The following is a 17,174-nucleotide window of genomic DNA, read 5'->3' on the forward strand; positions in this document are numbered from 1 at the left end:
ATTTTCGCCTACTTTTTTGGATATGGATATTGCACAGCTTGAAATCGCGATAACGATAAATACGATAACGATAGCAATTCACATCACCCAGTGAAGGCCCTTGGGCAAGCCCCTTAACACTGCTGCCTCCCGAGTGCGGTTCGTCTGCAGCTCACCGCTCCCCCAGGGGATGGGTCAAATGGGGAGAGCAACTTTCGCACACCTAGGTGTGTGAAAGCTGTTGGTACTTTACTTTTACTTTACTTCATTTTGTTGAGATCAATCTTCTTCCCCATAAAAGTGTGGGTTGCATTCTTTTGCATAGTTTGGCGAGATTAGCTGACTTGTTAGCATCTTCTTTATGGTTATCAGAAAAAAGTTGCACTAGTCTACTAGATTCCTGCTATGTTCCACGAAGCTAAATATGCATCGATGTGTTACGGTAGTGCAGATAGTCAGTCTATTATTGTTATCTATTCCCATATTAGGATTTTCTTTCAACATGAAATGTCCTTTCTTGTTCCCATATTTTCTAAAATAAGTTTCTCCCAATCGGGCGACTTATTTACAATTTCTTTCTTCTTCTTTATGCATTTTTTGGCTGCTATGACTTGTGGCCTTTGAGCTTTTTATCGTCAGAAAAATCTGGTAATGGTAATTTTATTTTGGGTTGTTGGCCGTTTTGAGGATAATCTGTATTTGCTGCACAGGACTGGTAAAACAAAACCTCATGGTTTATGCAATTAAAGGACCGAGCACTCGCGTGTGTTTTGATAATCTTAATTTAGAAAAAGGGGAGTCTTATCCAGACAAGCTACATTTTTTAAAGTGCTCGCCTCTTACATAAAATCATTAGCATAAATACTTATGGATTCATAAAGGAAATCTGAACAAACTGCGGTTCGAGGCAGACGGTTGCCTGATAGAAGAACCCCGCTTGAGATGATTAAACTTCCAGAGATCAAAAGGGGCCTTAAATCCGAGAAAACAGATAAAAGGCGACTCTTACCTTCACCTCTATGAAGTCAGGCTGCCCCAGAGCAATGAGCTCGGCGTACGCCTGCATCTCCTCCACGTTCCAGGCCTTCACCAGTGTCAGGCGGTACACCGTCCTCTGCCTCTGTGTGGACAAACGGGGATTAAAACCAGGAGCGAGGCGGAAAATGCAATAAGAAAAAGAGGGGATTTTTTAACAAAGAAAATGATGGTGGATGCAAAAAACTATAGGATTTTTAAGATAAATTGAGAGAAAGATGAAAATTATAAGTCAGAATATATATTTCTGACTCTAAAAGAACACAAATTCTCTAAATGCAGGAAAATAAAGTTACTGGCGTTTATGTCGTTAATTAAATTCACTCTCTGGATCCTTTGAACTGTAATCAAATACTTAGAAATACAAGTTATAAACTTTAGAAAAGAAATTGTAAATGAACCTTTTCCCAGGCTGGTGAGTTTGTGTAAAGATTTTTACTCTAAAAAAAAAAAAACAAGTGTTTCCTTTATGCATCACGGGCTACAAAGCTGGGGGGAAAAAACTTTGGTTTTAGCCGATAAGTAAATTTGTGTTTAACTTAGTTGAAAATTTTACTTAAAATCAGAAAAAAATTCTTTTAATTATGAAGTTTTTCATTTTTTTCCAATTTTGTCTTTCTTTTTAAAAAAGAATTTAAATTTGGAAATAAAGAAATTATGTACATATGTTTTTTCATTTGTCCTTGAACATCCACGTCACTGACTGAACCTGTGTAGGAAACTGCACTCATGGTCACCTTCCAAAATGTAAATTTGACTCTTTTTAACTCTTTATTCCTTCATGAGCTTTAGGTTTGGAGTTTTCAGGGTTTATGCGGATTATCAATCAATGAAAACAATAATAATTGATAAAAGGCTTCAGTCTGCTCAGATAATCGGCTTGGGTTCCAGCCAGTAAACGTAATCTGTTTACCTGAAGCTCACAGGATTCACCTTGGCTCTCCTCGATTTGACAGACTTTCATTACAGCAGGCAGAAACCATAAATGAGTGACTAAAATACTGTCACAAACAGACAGGAAGCAGGTTGATCTGAACTGAGATGACAAACAGCCTGTAGATCGCAGTTAGAGGTGAGTGAAGCTTCTCTGAAGCCCTGAGAAGAGTCTTTCACTGGGGCTCTTTGGAATTGAAAAAGAAATGCTGATGACTTTAAAGTATGAATAAGTTTGAGGTTTTGGATTAATTTACTTTTAGTTGGAGTTTTGTCATTTATGTTTACCTTTAACATGTCAAATAACAGAGCAGAATGATGATCAAATGCAAAAATTGGATTCTGCAACAATGTTGCTTAAATTTGATAGTAAAGGGAGTAAAATTTTAATTTTTGCTTTGTTGCATTTTTATTTTGACACAGAGTGCATTTTATTTTGAAAGGATTTTGTATGTGCTGCTGTCAAAATGAAAATAAGTTAAAACAGTCAAATAATGTGTCATCTCATTACAGTCATTACTGTTTTGCAGATTTCTTTTAGAGCATACTGTGTTCTGCATACTGATTGGCTGTTGACCTTGTCAATCAATCTCCTCGGTGCCCGCGTCTCCTTCATACAACGCGTTCAGTTTGCCAAATCGACATAAATCTTTGATCGTGATCAGATCTTTTTTTATTCTATAATCCTGGACTCAAGGCAAGGTGAGACGTTGTGGTTCTCGCTGGGCTTTGGTCTGTGAGAAACTGGACCAAATGGTTCTTTCAGTGTTAAAGGGTCTGTATCGTGTGTTATAATGTTCATTCCTCACAAAAACAACAACCCCAAAGTGGTATTTTCATCCATTCACAAATTTCTGGGCAGTCCTCTAAAATTCTGGGCTCTTAGCACCAGCTCCTCCCGATCCACGAAAACGAGTGGGTTCTCACATTGTGATGTCATAAAGTGAGGAACCGCCCCTTCCAGGAAAGGTCCGACTGCCAGCTCCACCCCCCAGGCTAACACACACCCACTATCTCCATGGAGTTAGCGGACATCGGCCTTCCTTGTCTATGCACAATCTGCTCATCCATCTTTGCAAAAGTTCGGATGTTGTTTGTTTTTGTGGGCGAAACGCAAACACGCCGCCGAGACTGGCTCTGGGATTTAAAAAAAAAAACGTTTTTTTTTGCACTGATGTTGCGCTTTGGTTATTTATTTATTGGGTTTTTATTTGGTGAATATGAATTTTTGAAATAATTAGAACTCCAAACGCAATTTCGTTGTTTTAATGACAATGACAAATAAATGAATCATAAATCTAGGATGACATCATGAAATGGGCGGCACCCACGAGTAGCAAAAGGCGAGGCTTCAGAGATCTGAGTCGTCTTATTCATAATATATGGATATAGTTTACTCTAACAGGCTTAGAATAGCATCACATAGGCCCTTTTGCAGAACATTGATGCAGTCTATTGATGCTCTGTCGTCTCCATGGTTGGTCTGCTGGTGTCTCGTTCTTCTCATCTTCTAAACCTTTTTAGTCAAAGCAGGTTTTTGTAAAAGTATCAAATACTTGAGTAAAGATTCATTTATTTGTAGAACCTGGATTAAAATTCTACAGGAGGAAAACCTGACCTTGGGACCTTGAGGCAAGATGGTATTGGAATCCAACCAAATCGACCCATGTCATTATAAAATCCTATCAAAATGAAATGGATCTATAATCGATACTGGAAAATACCATTTGGGTTATTTTACTGTAACATAAAAAGCGAGACAGCAGTGAATCGGATCGCTTAAAATGAACCAATATGGACACTGAGACGCATCGTCAACCACAAATTACGATATGAATCGAAACGTTCAAACGAATCCTTACACCTCTAGAATGGAGTCTAACAAAAGATGTAGGCGATGTAGATTCAGATCTGTGTCTCCGTGGAAAACTGATATGACGGCGGAAAGAAGAGCAACCAAGGAGGAGAAAGAAAGGAGACGAGAGGAAGAGAAATTCTGCCTTTTCTTCACGTTTCTCCTGTTTTCAACTCGAAGGTTTCCTGTTTCTTTCAGCTTTTGTGTATGTGTGTGTGTGGGGGGGGGTTATTGGCCAGTAGCAGCGTGGAGGGGGGGTTGTAGGTATTTCAAGCCAACTCTAAATCTGACACAGAGCAGCGACTCCATCAACTGCCAGGAACGTTGGGTGGGGGAAAGCTGTCCAACGCGGAGCAGGAAGGGGGCAGGTGACACGTCGATGCGGCTACGGAGGTTTTGAGACAAAAGACATGAAAACGTTGGAAACGTTGAAGCAGAGAGGTTTAAAATGTGTCAAAAAGAATATATGATATTATATGAGTCAGAGATTTGATTTAAATAAAATCTGTTTGTTTTTTTAATTGTAGTTTAATGATGGAGCTGTAGCATAATGTCTGCTATTTTTCATTGATTTGACTCAATTAAATTTAAATAAATCTCTATAAAAATACCAGAAGGGGAAATGAAGAAATGGAAGACTTCCCAAACCCGGCAGAAAAATCAAAAACTCCAAAGATTGAAAAAATTCATTAAAAAAACGAGCACAGAACAGATCAACTGCAAAGAAATAAATGTGATGAAGTTTTGGAGGCACCAAAATGTAGAAAAGATCCATTAATACAAACTGAAGTTACTGCTGAAGCCGCTTCTTAAAGACCTACTTTGATGAAAACTGGGTTTCTAACATGTCCTCGTGGCATTTTCCTGATGATGGAGGACAAATTTGAAGAAAACTGCATCAAAACTGCATTTCTAAGGATTTGTTTATCCAAATTGTTGTGAATCAGGAGCAGATGAAAACATGCACTTTGAAAAAGATCGTAGAAAATACACTGTGGGGGCCGAAAGCTCCCTGCTTCAAGTTCTAAGCAACGGGGAAGGGACGGAGGGTGGTATTGCTGCTTCACACCAATGGCCCCGCCCACAACTCAGAGGTGAACTTCGAATGAACTCCTGCCGCTCTGCAGAAACTATGTCCTATGCAGGGCTCGACATAGCCATTTGTCCGCTGGCCCGGTCCTGTTTTTCGAGCAGTGCGGACCACAAGACTTTACTTTTCACTTGTCCGCTCGGGTAACTAAAATATCTAACGGTTTATACATTCTTCACCTTTTTCAATAAAGTAAATTTTGCGAAAACGTGTAGATTTACCTCGTATTTATAATTTAGATTTTCTGCTAGTCCTGTGTTCAGACTTCAAGGGTTTCTATGGGAAACCTTTGATCACTTCTCCTCCTCTCCCACCTGCGCGCGCTGCTTTCACTGCCGAGCACCACGCGGCACGCGCTCACTACTTTTTTTTTTCAAACTTTATTGAATGTAACAATTCAATACAAAACAATGTTAAACAGCAACAACGAAGGCACAAGCCAGTGGGTTATTATTACATTTGATTATAAATCCGACACCGTCACTGAAGAGAGACTGAAGCATGTCAGAGATGTGGAAGACATGGCAGGAATAGAAAGGAATATGTTAGATGGAGTAGTGGGTATAATTAGTAGTATGGACAGCAAGATATTTAATGAATGCATTGAAGATGAAACTGTATCCACTAAGCTTTAAGCTGAATGTCAAAGAATCAAAGGCAACTCCAAATACCTGAATCTCAGACTCAAATGCAGTAGAATGTTAAACTACTTAATTTTGTTTTTCTGTACAACACTGTAAGCAGTAAGTATTTCTAGTTAGCTGAATGATCTCAGTTAGACCTGCACAATATGAGGAAAACTCGCGATATGCGATATCAGAGATTAAAATTGCGATAACGATATAATTTGCGGTGTATAAACAAACAGCAAAATAACCAAATAACCATTCCCAGTTTAAAAATTATACTCCAAATGACCCACGTTGACATAGGTTACAAACATCTAACATAACAGGGCTCCATCTGATTGGTCAACAATGTGAAGGCGTCCATCCGATTGGTCAAATGCATTAAGGGATTTATTTGATTCGTTAAATGGTTCAAGCTGCCATTAGATTGTTTTAACACATTTAAGGTTTATGATTTATTGCGATATTTGCCGTTAGAAGCAGCATGAAAACTTCTGAACTAGTGTTACCTACTACACTGCAGTGCTCTCTTCAAAACATCTGAAACAGACTAGAGCAGATTTAAGTTTGATATGGTCTATTTTCAGTCATTGAAAAGTGTAGAAATAAGTCATGTCACCAGAATGCACCAAATTGCACCATATTAAAAGTTTCCGGGGGGGCATGCCCCCGGACCCCCCTAAAGTTGCAAGCACCTGCGGAGCGGCGGGTCCCGCTATGCGCGGTGTCGGGCCAGTAACTTTCAGGGAGGGCCAGTAAGTTTCAAAAACTACTGGCCCTGTGGGCCAGTGCAAATTTCTGGGCTATGTCAACCCCTGCTATGTCACGTCCAAGTTCCTTCCCCACTCACTCTACAGTGTGTTCACCATTTTCTAGTGTTGTCTGAATCTACAATTCCAAAATCTACTGCCCTAGAAATTTCCCAGAAGTCTGCGAAAAAACCAGTGTGCATCAATACACACTAGATTGGAAAATATAGACCACAATGCATTGCGTCTGAACAATTTGTACCAAAAATTAAATGTATTTTTTTAATAAACCATCAAAGTTTTTATCTTCAGAGGACAGTAGACTCATGAAAAAAAATGCTCATATTAATTAGATTTTAACTTCGTGAATTCGCTGACGTCATATTATTAAAAATTAAGTAGTGAGCGTGGTGTACGAATTGCTTTTAAAATTCAGGCCCCTACATAGTAGCACTATATAGTTTTTTTAGTCGTTAGGGGTTAGGGTGGGAATAAACATCAAATCGACGACTAACAAACAAAACCTCCCATCTGCACATGTTTAGAGTTTTTACATTAAATGTGAGGATGACTCAACATTTTAGGTGAATCTGCAAAAAAACATCCTGCCCTTTTTTTTTAATGACATAAAGGTCACAAAACCAAAACTTCCTTTCAGCAATGGAATATTAAAAAACAGTTTTCTAGTTTCCTGAACAAAGGATTTTTTTCAAAAAGAAGGTTTTTTATTTTGACCGTAGAAATGGTGCTTTTATTTTATAAAGAGGTTAAAAGAGTTTTTGGTTATTTCTGGTCATTTGTGATAATAAAAAAAAAGGAATCAAGGAACACTTAGAGGATGAATAAATTACTAAAACTAGAAATACAGAAATGTCAGATTAGCTTTAGAGAAGAAAGCTTTAGGTTTTGTTGGGGAAACGTCATCAATAATAGTTCTCATGTTGGAGAATTCAGAGCGGGAAATATTCAGGATCCTGTGTGCAAACAGATGAAGACAACAACAGCTATGAGGATCATTTCTGTGATGACTTTGTAATCAGCATGTGGAAATCCAGAATTTTCCTATCACATAATTAGTTGTTCCCTTCATTAGCGACTCCGCGGCAGAAAACGATCTAATCACTTTGGCGTCTGAAAGAACGAATGCTGAGCAATTAAAGAAGCGTGATTGGACCCGCAGCTTTTTCATGGGCAACATTATCACTGCTGTGGAGAGCACTGTGATGAACGGATCTCTGTGGGTTTAGCTGCTTTTATTTACTGTTAAGTTTTTCTCTTCTTCCACAAAAACAATGGAATGTTGGTACTAAATATAACATCTGAGACTTAAGGCAGTGTCGCACAGCCACTACGTAGTGCACAGATAAAAAACCGGTCAATATGTGTGGAAAAAGTGACCATGTTGTGGTCTGTACTTGAAATTTTCTCAGATGTTAAGTTTTTATGACATTTTGTTGAAGGTGACGTCACGCCTGACATTCACCTGATTGGCCATCAAGGTCGTGTCACACAGTCGCTGCGTACATTTTGTGCATATTGCATGCAGAAAAAATTGGTCATACGTGAAAATATGTGGAAAAACTGAGAAAAGTTACGGCTCTTTACGTGAAATTTTCACACAAACCGTAGAAGTACGAAGAAACCAGGCAGAGAAGACGTAAATATGCATAGAACACGAGCCGTGGGTGATTATTGCGCTTTTTTTATTCCCTTTATGAGTGATTCGTGCGTCAATAACGTAGTTTGAACGTGATCCGTGCGATATAAAAGTTATACATCAGTGGTATTTGCATGAAACGTCGTTTAGATATCTGTGAAACGGTCGTGGAAAGCCATATATTTGATTATGCAGCTTATAAAACAAAAAAAAAATCCCACACAATTGCGTATGATTTTCGTAATAATTGTATATAAACGACGTAAAATACGCATAAACTCCGTAATTCTCAACCAAAGATTTAGAACAGCACAGAGCCATCAGCTGACATCTGCGCCCATCGAGGATTGACAAACGCAAAAAAACAAAACGTATGAATGCCGTCTATCGCACACGTATCATGAAAGACGTGGGCAGTGCACAAAATGTGCGTAGTGGGGGTGAGACACGGCCTTTAAAAAGGAGTAAAAGGCGTGAAGACGATGATGACCTCCCCGAGCTCGGCTTACCTTCTCCCCCAGGGCCTTCAGGCTGTCCAGGAAGCGAGGCCAGAAGTCTTTGAAGAGCGGCCGGTCGATCTTCTTCAGGCTGTCTTTGGTGCTAGCGTCAACGCTGACGTACAGCTGAGTGACGGGTTCCAGGCTCCTGAAGACGGAGAAAAGTTACAGCACTCAACATGACCCGTCAGTGGTGGTGAGACCAGCCATGTTGTTCGGCCTACAGACAATATATGTATCTACCGTTGTTTATATAATATGGATGGAATTACGGAACAAAACAAAACTTGTTAGCTTTATTAGCAATTTTTATTCGTTAAAGGTGTTATTTGGCAGCCTTGCATTGGTTTCGTCCACCTTTAGATTTTGGATGATTCAGGTTTTAGTGTTTAATTTATTCAATTAGAGTCTTTTTACCAGTTTTTTTCCCCCTTTTTTTTTTTTAAAGCTGACTCATCATCTTTCAATTTGACTCAGCAGAGAGAAAAACAACTCGAGAAATCTACTTTTTTCTTCCCACTTTGTAGTCACCTTTAACCGGTTCCTTTAAATAAAGGGAAACATTCAAATTTCACACGTCATGCCATTATTTATGCGTAAGTATGTGGACAGGACGCATCGCTGACCTTATTTCCTCTGGAAACTGCGCATTAGTGACCAGGAAACTGGAGATGCGACGGCTGTGGAGGAGCCGGATGAAGGCGTTGATTTCCGGATACATGATTGGCTCTCCCACCAGCGACAGCGCGCAGTGCTTGACTGCCAAACCTTCTTCATAGCGCTCAGGCTTCACTCCAGGGACGCCTGGAAGACAGGTCACGAGCAGAGAGGAAGTCAGAATGAGTTTTGATCAATGCTTCCAACACAAACCATCTGCTCTTGGGATCTTCAGGGAGTCTACTCTGCAGCAGTTCACTCAGAGGGAAGTCAGACATCATCGTTCTGCGAGTCTAAATCTCAGTTCTTGGTCCTGCCACATGATGTTCCCTGTTCAAAGTTCAGCCAAGCAGAAAAACAAACTGCTGCCGGACTTTTTAATGCGGCAAACTGGATCCTCTGAATTTCAGGATGGAGGCGGAGTTTAACGTGTTCGTCAATCAACGGCGGTTTGATTCACAGCTGATCCCACCCGGGACAAACGAGCTCCTCTACCTGCTTTTTCTGCATCTCAGTGTCACGGAAACCGACGGCAGCGACATAAATTCCTGTGACAGACGAAGGCTTTCGCCACGCAGGACTAATCCGTCTTTCGTTTTATTTCCCTCTCTACACAGCATAAATTTGGGAAAAGATATCGCTTCAAGTATCTCAGGGACTCGGGGCAAAGCTAAGCTTTGATACTGACTTGCTGGGTCTGCTCCACCCCCTTCTTCATGTAGTGAGTCTGAAGACGGAAAATACCAGAGTCCAAAGTCTGGTACTCTTAGAAGAGAACCAAAGACGGGCCAAACTGCACCGAAAAATCCTCCAAATGTTGCTCACTTGCGCTCCCCTAAAGACGCTCCTCTCTACGACTCAGAAATCCAAAAAAATACCCGTACGGCTGGACGAGGGAGAACCTTTACCAACAAGCTCCAACCTTTGCTATTAAGGAACCTTTTTTCTTTGAGGTCGCCGATAAAATAATGAGCCATGAAACCAGCAGTTTACAGATACGAGGAGTTCATGCTGACTGGTCCTGGTTCTGAACTGGAACTTTAGTTTGACAAAAAGAACCAATAAGCCAAAATAAAAAAGCCTTTGGACGACAAATGTGTTATAAAGCAGAACTTGTTTAGGTCACACGGCTTATATTGAAATTGGCCTAAGGGTTTCTTTCACCTTTGGGAACCTATAGGTTTGTGTTTTCAGTTAAGGACTAAGAAAACAGTAGAAGTGATAACTGTTTAACCCTCTGACTTACACCATTGATTTAAAAATGTTGTTTTGACAACATTCCTCTAAAGCTCTGAAGGGAAATCTATTCTGAGGAAACTTGCAGTATGATCACTCATTTCTGTTTTAATGAAAAAGTCGAGTCGCATTCGTGTAGCAGCGAGAGCTGCCAGGGAAGGAGTCCCCAAAGAGCATCATGGAGGACAGAAGACAAGGTCTACGTTTTTGCATCTCTTGGTTGGAAACACAACATACGGCAGGGACATCAGAGAAGCACAAATATTGGCGTGTTTGGAGAGAAATGAAACCAGCGAGGAGCAGCGTTCCCAGTGGGGTAGGAGAGGAGCTGTGTGTGAGGCGGCTGAGGAGGGATTCGTGAGGCCGTGTGGTGAGGAGCAGCAGACACAGCTGCAGCATTTTTATCTTCACTCCGCTTCATTACACTCAAGGTCAGTGAAGGTCAAAACCAGAGAGGTGATGGCAGTGAGGGGGTAGGCTGCATAGGCTGCATGATAACGTCGGGTCGTGTTGCTCCCAGAGTTAAAGTCGAGCGGTGAGCTGTAGACACAGCCGCACTCGAGAACCATTTGGTGGTTTAACCCCCCAACCCAACACCTTAATGACGAGTCTTTTGGTATGACTCGGCCTGGATTTGAACTCACGACCTTCCACTCTACCACAAGCCCACTGAGCTGGCCCTGTGGTAGGAGATCTCCAGCCTCCCAAACAGTGGGATCCTCTGAGTTTTAGGATTTTACAGTAGTAAAAGCAAAAGCAGGCTTCCAGGTAGAACCTGCAGCTCTGACCTCTGAACTGTCGGATCATGTCCTGGTGCTTGTCCAGAGCGTCCTGCAGGATCTTTTCTGCGGGGTCCATTTTCCAGCGCCACTCGGTGCCCACAGGGTTGGTGTGGTGTCTGTTGATTTGAAGAAGAAGGAACCGTTAGTTCTTAAAAACGGCAAAAAAGTTGAACTGGACCTCAAAGACTTCAATCAGATCCTCAAGAGTCCAAAAGCCAAAAAAAACCAACTACCATCAACCTTCAAGTCTTACCTGTACCCCATCCTACTCTTGGGTTTGTTCAACCAACAGGAAGGAGTGAGGGCAGGTTTGGTTGAAAAAGAAGGACCATATAGACCTACGCCAATGAAAATTGTAGGTTTTTTTTACACACTTGTGTGGCATTTCATGATGCCTCATGCTGGAGGACACATTTTTAAGAAAATTAAACTCAAAATTGCATTTCTGAGGATTTCTTTATCCGAATGGTTGTGAATCAGGAGCAGATGAAAAAAATGCTGCTTGAAAAAGCATGTAGTTGTCACGTAGAAGCTTCCATTCTGCATCCACTTGCAGACAAACAGACCCACGATCGGCTGAGCTGGAATCTGATTCTACACTGAGAGTTTTTACCCTTCCTTTTCAGGTGGGGGGTGAACTGTAGGAACATCTGCGTTCAGACACCATTTTCTTGCTCAAACCCGCTCATTCCAACAGACGTCTTGAGTATGTTCCTAACAAATGTGGTTCTATTTCAAAGGAATAAAAACAGCTTTCCTTCCTTTTGTGTCTCATGTTTCTGCACTGAAGCCTCTCATTAGACTGTTGCTACACAGAGTGGAGCCAGCGGCAGAAATGTATCTGAGCTCCGGAGCTGCTGTCACCTCCAGCCAGAGCGTCCAGAGACGCTGGCACATCCGCGGTGACAGCGACGAGCTTCACAGCGGCGAGCTCTGACAGCGACCTTTGGCCAGGAGACACCTCTTACATAGAACGTGAGGGAAACAAAAGCTCCAGTCTCTCAGCGCCGTCATAACTAATCGCATTTACCAATCACACCTCAATCGTTAAGACGGGACGTTCTGCTAAAGAAGAGGATTGAAAACATGAAGTGAGGAGAATCAAGTGGGCGTTTGGAGAGGAGGAACTCGAGGAGGTCCACGGTGTTTGCAGACATGCCTACCTCCAGCAGAAGACACACTTGTTTGCGCAGGCCAGGCTGGGGGTGGTCTCCATGCAACGATGGGACTCAATCCCATAGAAGGTGTGCTTGTAGCAGCCCCCCCTCCCCCGTAGCATAGACTGACCAACAAAAAACAAGACCGTCAGTCAATGACTTTCATCAAGAGAATCAGGTCACTTTGGGTTTGGTTGACGCGTCTTACCTTCGTCCATCGGCAAAGCTTCACTCCTGAGTGACTTCCAATGAGTTTATATCCTGGAAAGAAAGAGAGTGAAGATGAAGTGAAGAGGACCCTCAAGAAACATCTTTATATCAGTACTCAAACATCATAGTAGTAGGTTTAAAGGTTGTCATCTGGACTTGTTTTTTAAAGTTGAAGACGTTTCACCTCTTATCCTAAAGGCTTTGTCAATTCTGAATTAGCTGATAAAAGAGCTGGTATATACTGGAAACTGGATGGTGTTGTCTACTTAGACTACATGGTTTCGGGTTGTTAAGAGTCCTTTGTCCTCAGCTGGGGTTGGGGGAGACAGTAGCTACCCTCCCCAACCTGGTCATCTCTTTCAGCTGTTAACGACCCAGGTGGGACCGGTTCGGTTTGTTTGGGTTTCAGAACACTGCTGTAGATGGATGGAAGAATAAACCTGAGACCGCCATTCTTATTCAGAGAAGGTTTATCGTTCTTGACAAAGATGGCGTCTTTCACTCCTCGATCAAAGCCTCCTTTCTCTCTGGCTAGAATTCGGACTTCACTGTCCTCAAACGAGTGGTTTATGGCCTTCAGAAACAGGCTCTGCGATGTTGGTAAAGCCCTTCTAGCTTTAGGTATTTTAGCCCTTCTAGCATACTTTAGCACAGACCCCTTCACACACTGCTGTGGAGTTCAGTGTCTTGGCCGAGGACACTTCCACGCATGGGCGGGCAAGGCGGGAACCAAACCTGCGATCTTCCCATCAGAGGTTGACCGCTCTGCCTTTGATGGTTCAAATTTGTCTACTGTATTTTTTGTAATACAAGTTGCTCTGGAGTACAAACGTTTAAATGAGCGATTCTGGTTTTTACATTTTCTATCAACTTGCTGCTTCTTGTTTCAATTTGCCAAAAGTCCTCTGAAGAAAATTTAACTATTTCTCAAAGTATAATTTAGGCTTCAACGATAAATGACATTTTTCTAGCATTATTTTATTCTTTGACTAAAAAAAATATAGATTTTTTTGATAGCATTACATAGAAATGGGGTTTGCAGTTGTCAATTAATTGAAATATTTAACCCCTTTTCTTAGGATGAACAAATATCTTATTTTATTCCTGAATTATTTTAAGGCTGTTTATCAACAATTCAATATTGGGATTCAAAGAAACACTCAATCCTAATTATGATGGATTTCAAAGATCTTTTCCTTCCAACATCAGAAAAATTCCAATTGAACCTAAAGAAAAAACAAAATTGCATAACAGTGATTTAAATAATCCTTTTATTTATTCCAAAAAAAATAAAAACATCAAAAAATTAAATGAAGGGTTTCCTTAAATTAGATCCATTTTGCTGCACTGCCGCTCCAACCAACAAAAAATAACTGGAAAACTTGAGTCAGAATGAAGCTTCATCTTAAGTGATAAACTCATCTTTTTACTTGAGCCAGCAGATCTAGTTTATTGTGTTATTGCTATTGTTTCTTTTATTGTTTAGTTATTTTATTGCACTTTGGTTGCTGTATTGCTTTTATACGACTGATTGAAATGGGACACTAGAATTCTTCTGATCTGCAAACAAAATCTGGAAATTTATGGTTGTTTACAAAAAGGCAGCTTCTGTCAGAATCACACCGAGTTAAATTCCCTTTGTGATTCTTTCTCCTCTTTGTTGGATAGTAAACGGCATCCCAGAAGGTACAGCTAAAAACTCTCTTTCATGAGTCTCAGCATCCTGTGACTTCAGCATCCGTGTTTGCCAGAAAAAGAAGAAGAAAGTAAACAAAGACTTCCTGGACTGCATGTCACTAAAAGAGGCCAAAATCCTCCTCCTCCTCCTCCTCCTCTGAAAGACGCTTACCTGCTGCCAGGACTGGCGGTGCCAAAGTAAACACTTCAAATAGGTCAACATTTGGTCAAATGAAGTCCTATTTATAGTTTGTTGTGGAAGCTCTCAGTGGGACGGCAAAGGTTTGGCTCATGCTGCGCCAGTAAAAAATAAATAACAGTGAGGCTGTGGTGCGTCAAACCCATTAAGTCAGGGATTTCAGCGAGGATCGTTAATAAAAACAAGATTAAAAAAATAACAGAAGATCCAGTTCAGGATCCACGCAGCAACATTTATCACATTTGAGTTGCCTAAGGACCAACTCCCAGCCAAGTGAGCTATCCGGCTGCTTGATCAATTCAAAATAAAGACATTTATATTTAGTATTAAAAAACTGGAAACAACAATAAATGATAGCAAAATAGTCAGGAGTAATCAGGGAAAAAAATGCAATACATTTATCACCAACTATTTAGTTGCAGTTCGACTTTACGCTGATGACAACTAACTTATAATTATCTGCTAAAAACCGCCTAAAGTGACCCCAGATTTAAGCAGAAAACTCCTTGTCGGCCAAGTTTGATTTGGATTTTGACAAAAAAAAAGCTTTCAAATAACTAGTTGCGTTGACCTAAAATGGATTGACGTTTTACGATAAGAATGAAAGATTATTATTAAAAAACAACAAGAAATGTTGAGGATTAGTTTAAAAAACTGCTTTGAAAATAGATTAATGGATTTTTTCAGATGAATATATTCAGATTAAACGTTGCATTTTTTATGTGACATCTGTATCTTTAAACATCTTAAGCAGACATAATCTTAATTTAATTGTACTCACCCCCTTCTCTCGTTTCAACCAAACATCAATACATTATCTGAATATTGTACTGCAGACTCACCAAGAACCACATAAAGTTATCGGACCTGCTGGATCGACTCAGTGTGAAGTTAGGAAGTATTTGACCCTTTTCTTTGCAGGCAGACTAGCATCCAGAGGAAAATGTTTTTTATTTGTTTGTTTTTATTTGTTTGGCTCGGCTGAACTGTAAACGTTCAGAGTCAATCCCATAAAAGGGTTTGTTAGAATATCTAGTAAATCCCATCCGGAGAGTCAAGAGATTTTTCTTTAGAGAATTCTTCCTTGTGGTGTTTCGACTCTTACCAGAAGACAGAGAATTTAGTCAAAAGATTTTGATATTATGAAAAAAAGCAAACTGCTTCCTGCCTAAAGTGTGTCTGGTTTACTGCCGAGTTGAAGAAAATGATTCATGCTTCGGTCCTCGCTGACCTTGTGTGCAGATTGAGGCTCAGCGGATGCTGGAAAGCAGCTGGTGTTCAGCATCTCTAATGCGCTTCTTTTATTACAAAGTAATGCAGTCGGATGATGTGAATATATTGTCCACCGTCACCACACACCCAGCAGATGCTACTTTGGAGACACGGACAGACGAGATAAATCAGGAGTCCTTCCGCCGACTGAAGCTGCTGTTCAGTCAGGATTTCATTCTTTGTCTCCTAAATGAAGCACAAACCTGGTAAACCTTTTAATAAAAAAATAAAAAACCTGTTTTGGATCAGAATCTGGAAGATGAATCAAAACTGGCCCAAGTTATTGGATGTAATTCCAGACTAATGTGAAGCATAAACCTTAAAAAGTCATTTTGTGTTTGTTTTCAAACCCCACAGAAGCTCTGCTTTGTTTTCTTGGTCTCAACATTGGAGACATTTAAAAAACACCACAACAGATTTAACGCTGAAAATGAACGGAACCTGGATTTAAATGTTAAATTTAATTTGAAAAGAGGAAAAACTTTGGGTAAATAAATGTACCGTATTTTCCGGACTATAAGTCACACTTTTTTTCATAGTTTGGCAAGGGGTGCGACTTATACTCCGCAGCGACTTATATTAGAAATAAATTGAAATAAATACATTGTTAACCCTCCTGTTACGTTCATTTGTAAGGAACAGAGATGATGTTTCTGGGTCAATTTGATGTATGAGGTATGTTAAGTGTTAAGAGGATGTTAAGTGACTCAGAGAATCAGCAAACCTTTTTTTACAGTACGATCTTGAAGGCTAACAACATAATATTCTATTTTCCAATGATTTCATAGATTCAGAAATGCAATAAAAGTGAAAACTGTTTCTACAAATACAGGATGAAAACAGAGTATTAGTTAGCCAATGATGCTTCATGAAAGGCATAAATAAATAAGTTTGAGAAAAAATTACTGTGAAATTATTAGATAAACAGTCTGCTATGATTGTGTCATATAAGGTTGTGAAAGTTAAAATGCGACTTATAGTCCAGTGCGACTTATCTGTGTTTTTTTCTACTTTATAATGCATTTTTGGGCTGGTGCGACTTATACTCCGGTGCGACTTATAGTCCGGAAAATACTGTATTTAAAAATATTTTCTTTAAAAACCTCAGAGACAAGTCTGTGTTCTGATTACAGTCATGCCTGAATCCATTGAGTGTGGGGTCATTGGGTGTATGTGTCACTGGAGAGGGGAGGAAAAGGGCAAAGGGGGGGTTGGTTTGAATTTTATTATATGTGTCTTCTTCTTTGTTTGTTATTTACAGAAAATCACTTTTCTTCGTTTAAAGCTCGATTTGAAACGAATGATGCAAACCCGTATTTTCTGGGTCCTGGTCCTGGTTTCTGGACTGGTCCTGGTTCTGAACTGGAACTTTAATTTGACAAAAAGAACCAAAAAGCCAAAAAAAAAGCCTTTGGACGACAAATGTGTTATAAAGCAGAACTTGTTTAGGTCACACGGCTTATATTGAAATTGGCCTAAGGGTTTCTTTCACCTTTGGGAACCTATAGGTTTGTGTTTTCAGTTAAGGACTAAGAAAACAGTAGAAGTGATAACTGTTTA

General features: G+C 40.2%; 1 protein-coding gene across 1 annotated transcript in view; it reads right to left on the bottom strand.

Moving 5' to 3' along the window:
* Window positions 1–17,174, bottom strand: part of LOC101161427 (S-adenosyl-L-methionine-dependent tRNA 4-demethylwyosine synthase) — a 44,960-nt gene that overhangs the window by 11,932 nt on the left and 15,854 nt on the right. The window contains exons 9-14 of the mRNA XM_011482222.3: window positions 12,465–12,517; window positions 12,263–12,381; window positions 11,106–11,215; window positions 9,051–9,228; window positions 8,437–8,572; window positions 989–1,099 (exon numbers count right to left, since the gene is read on the bottom strand). Coding sequence (XP_011480524.1) covers window positions 989–1,099; window positions 8,437–8,572; window positions 9,051–9,228; window positions 11,106–11,215; window positions 12,263–12,381; window positions 12,465–12,517 — 707 coding nt within the window. The remainder of the gene's footprint in view (window positions 1–988; window positions 1,100–8,436; window positions 8,573–9,050; window positions 9,229–11,105; window positions 11,216–12,262; window positions 12,382–12,464; window positions 12,518–17,174) is intronic.

This window comes from Oryzias latipes, chromosome 13 (assembly GCF_002234675.1).
Source record: "Oryzias latipes chromosome 13, ASM223467v1".
NCBI classification, from domain to species: domain Eukaryota; kingdom Metazoa; phylum Chordata; class Actinopteri; order Beloniformes; family Adrianichthyidae; genus Oryzias; species Oryzias latipes.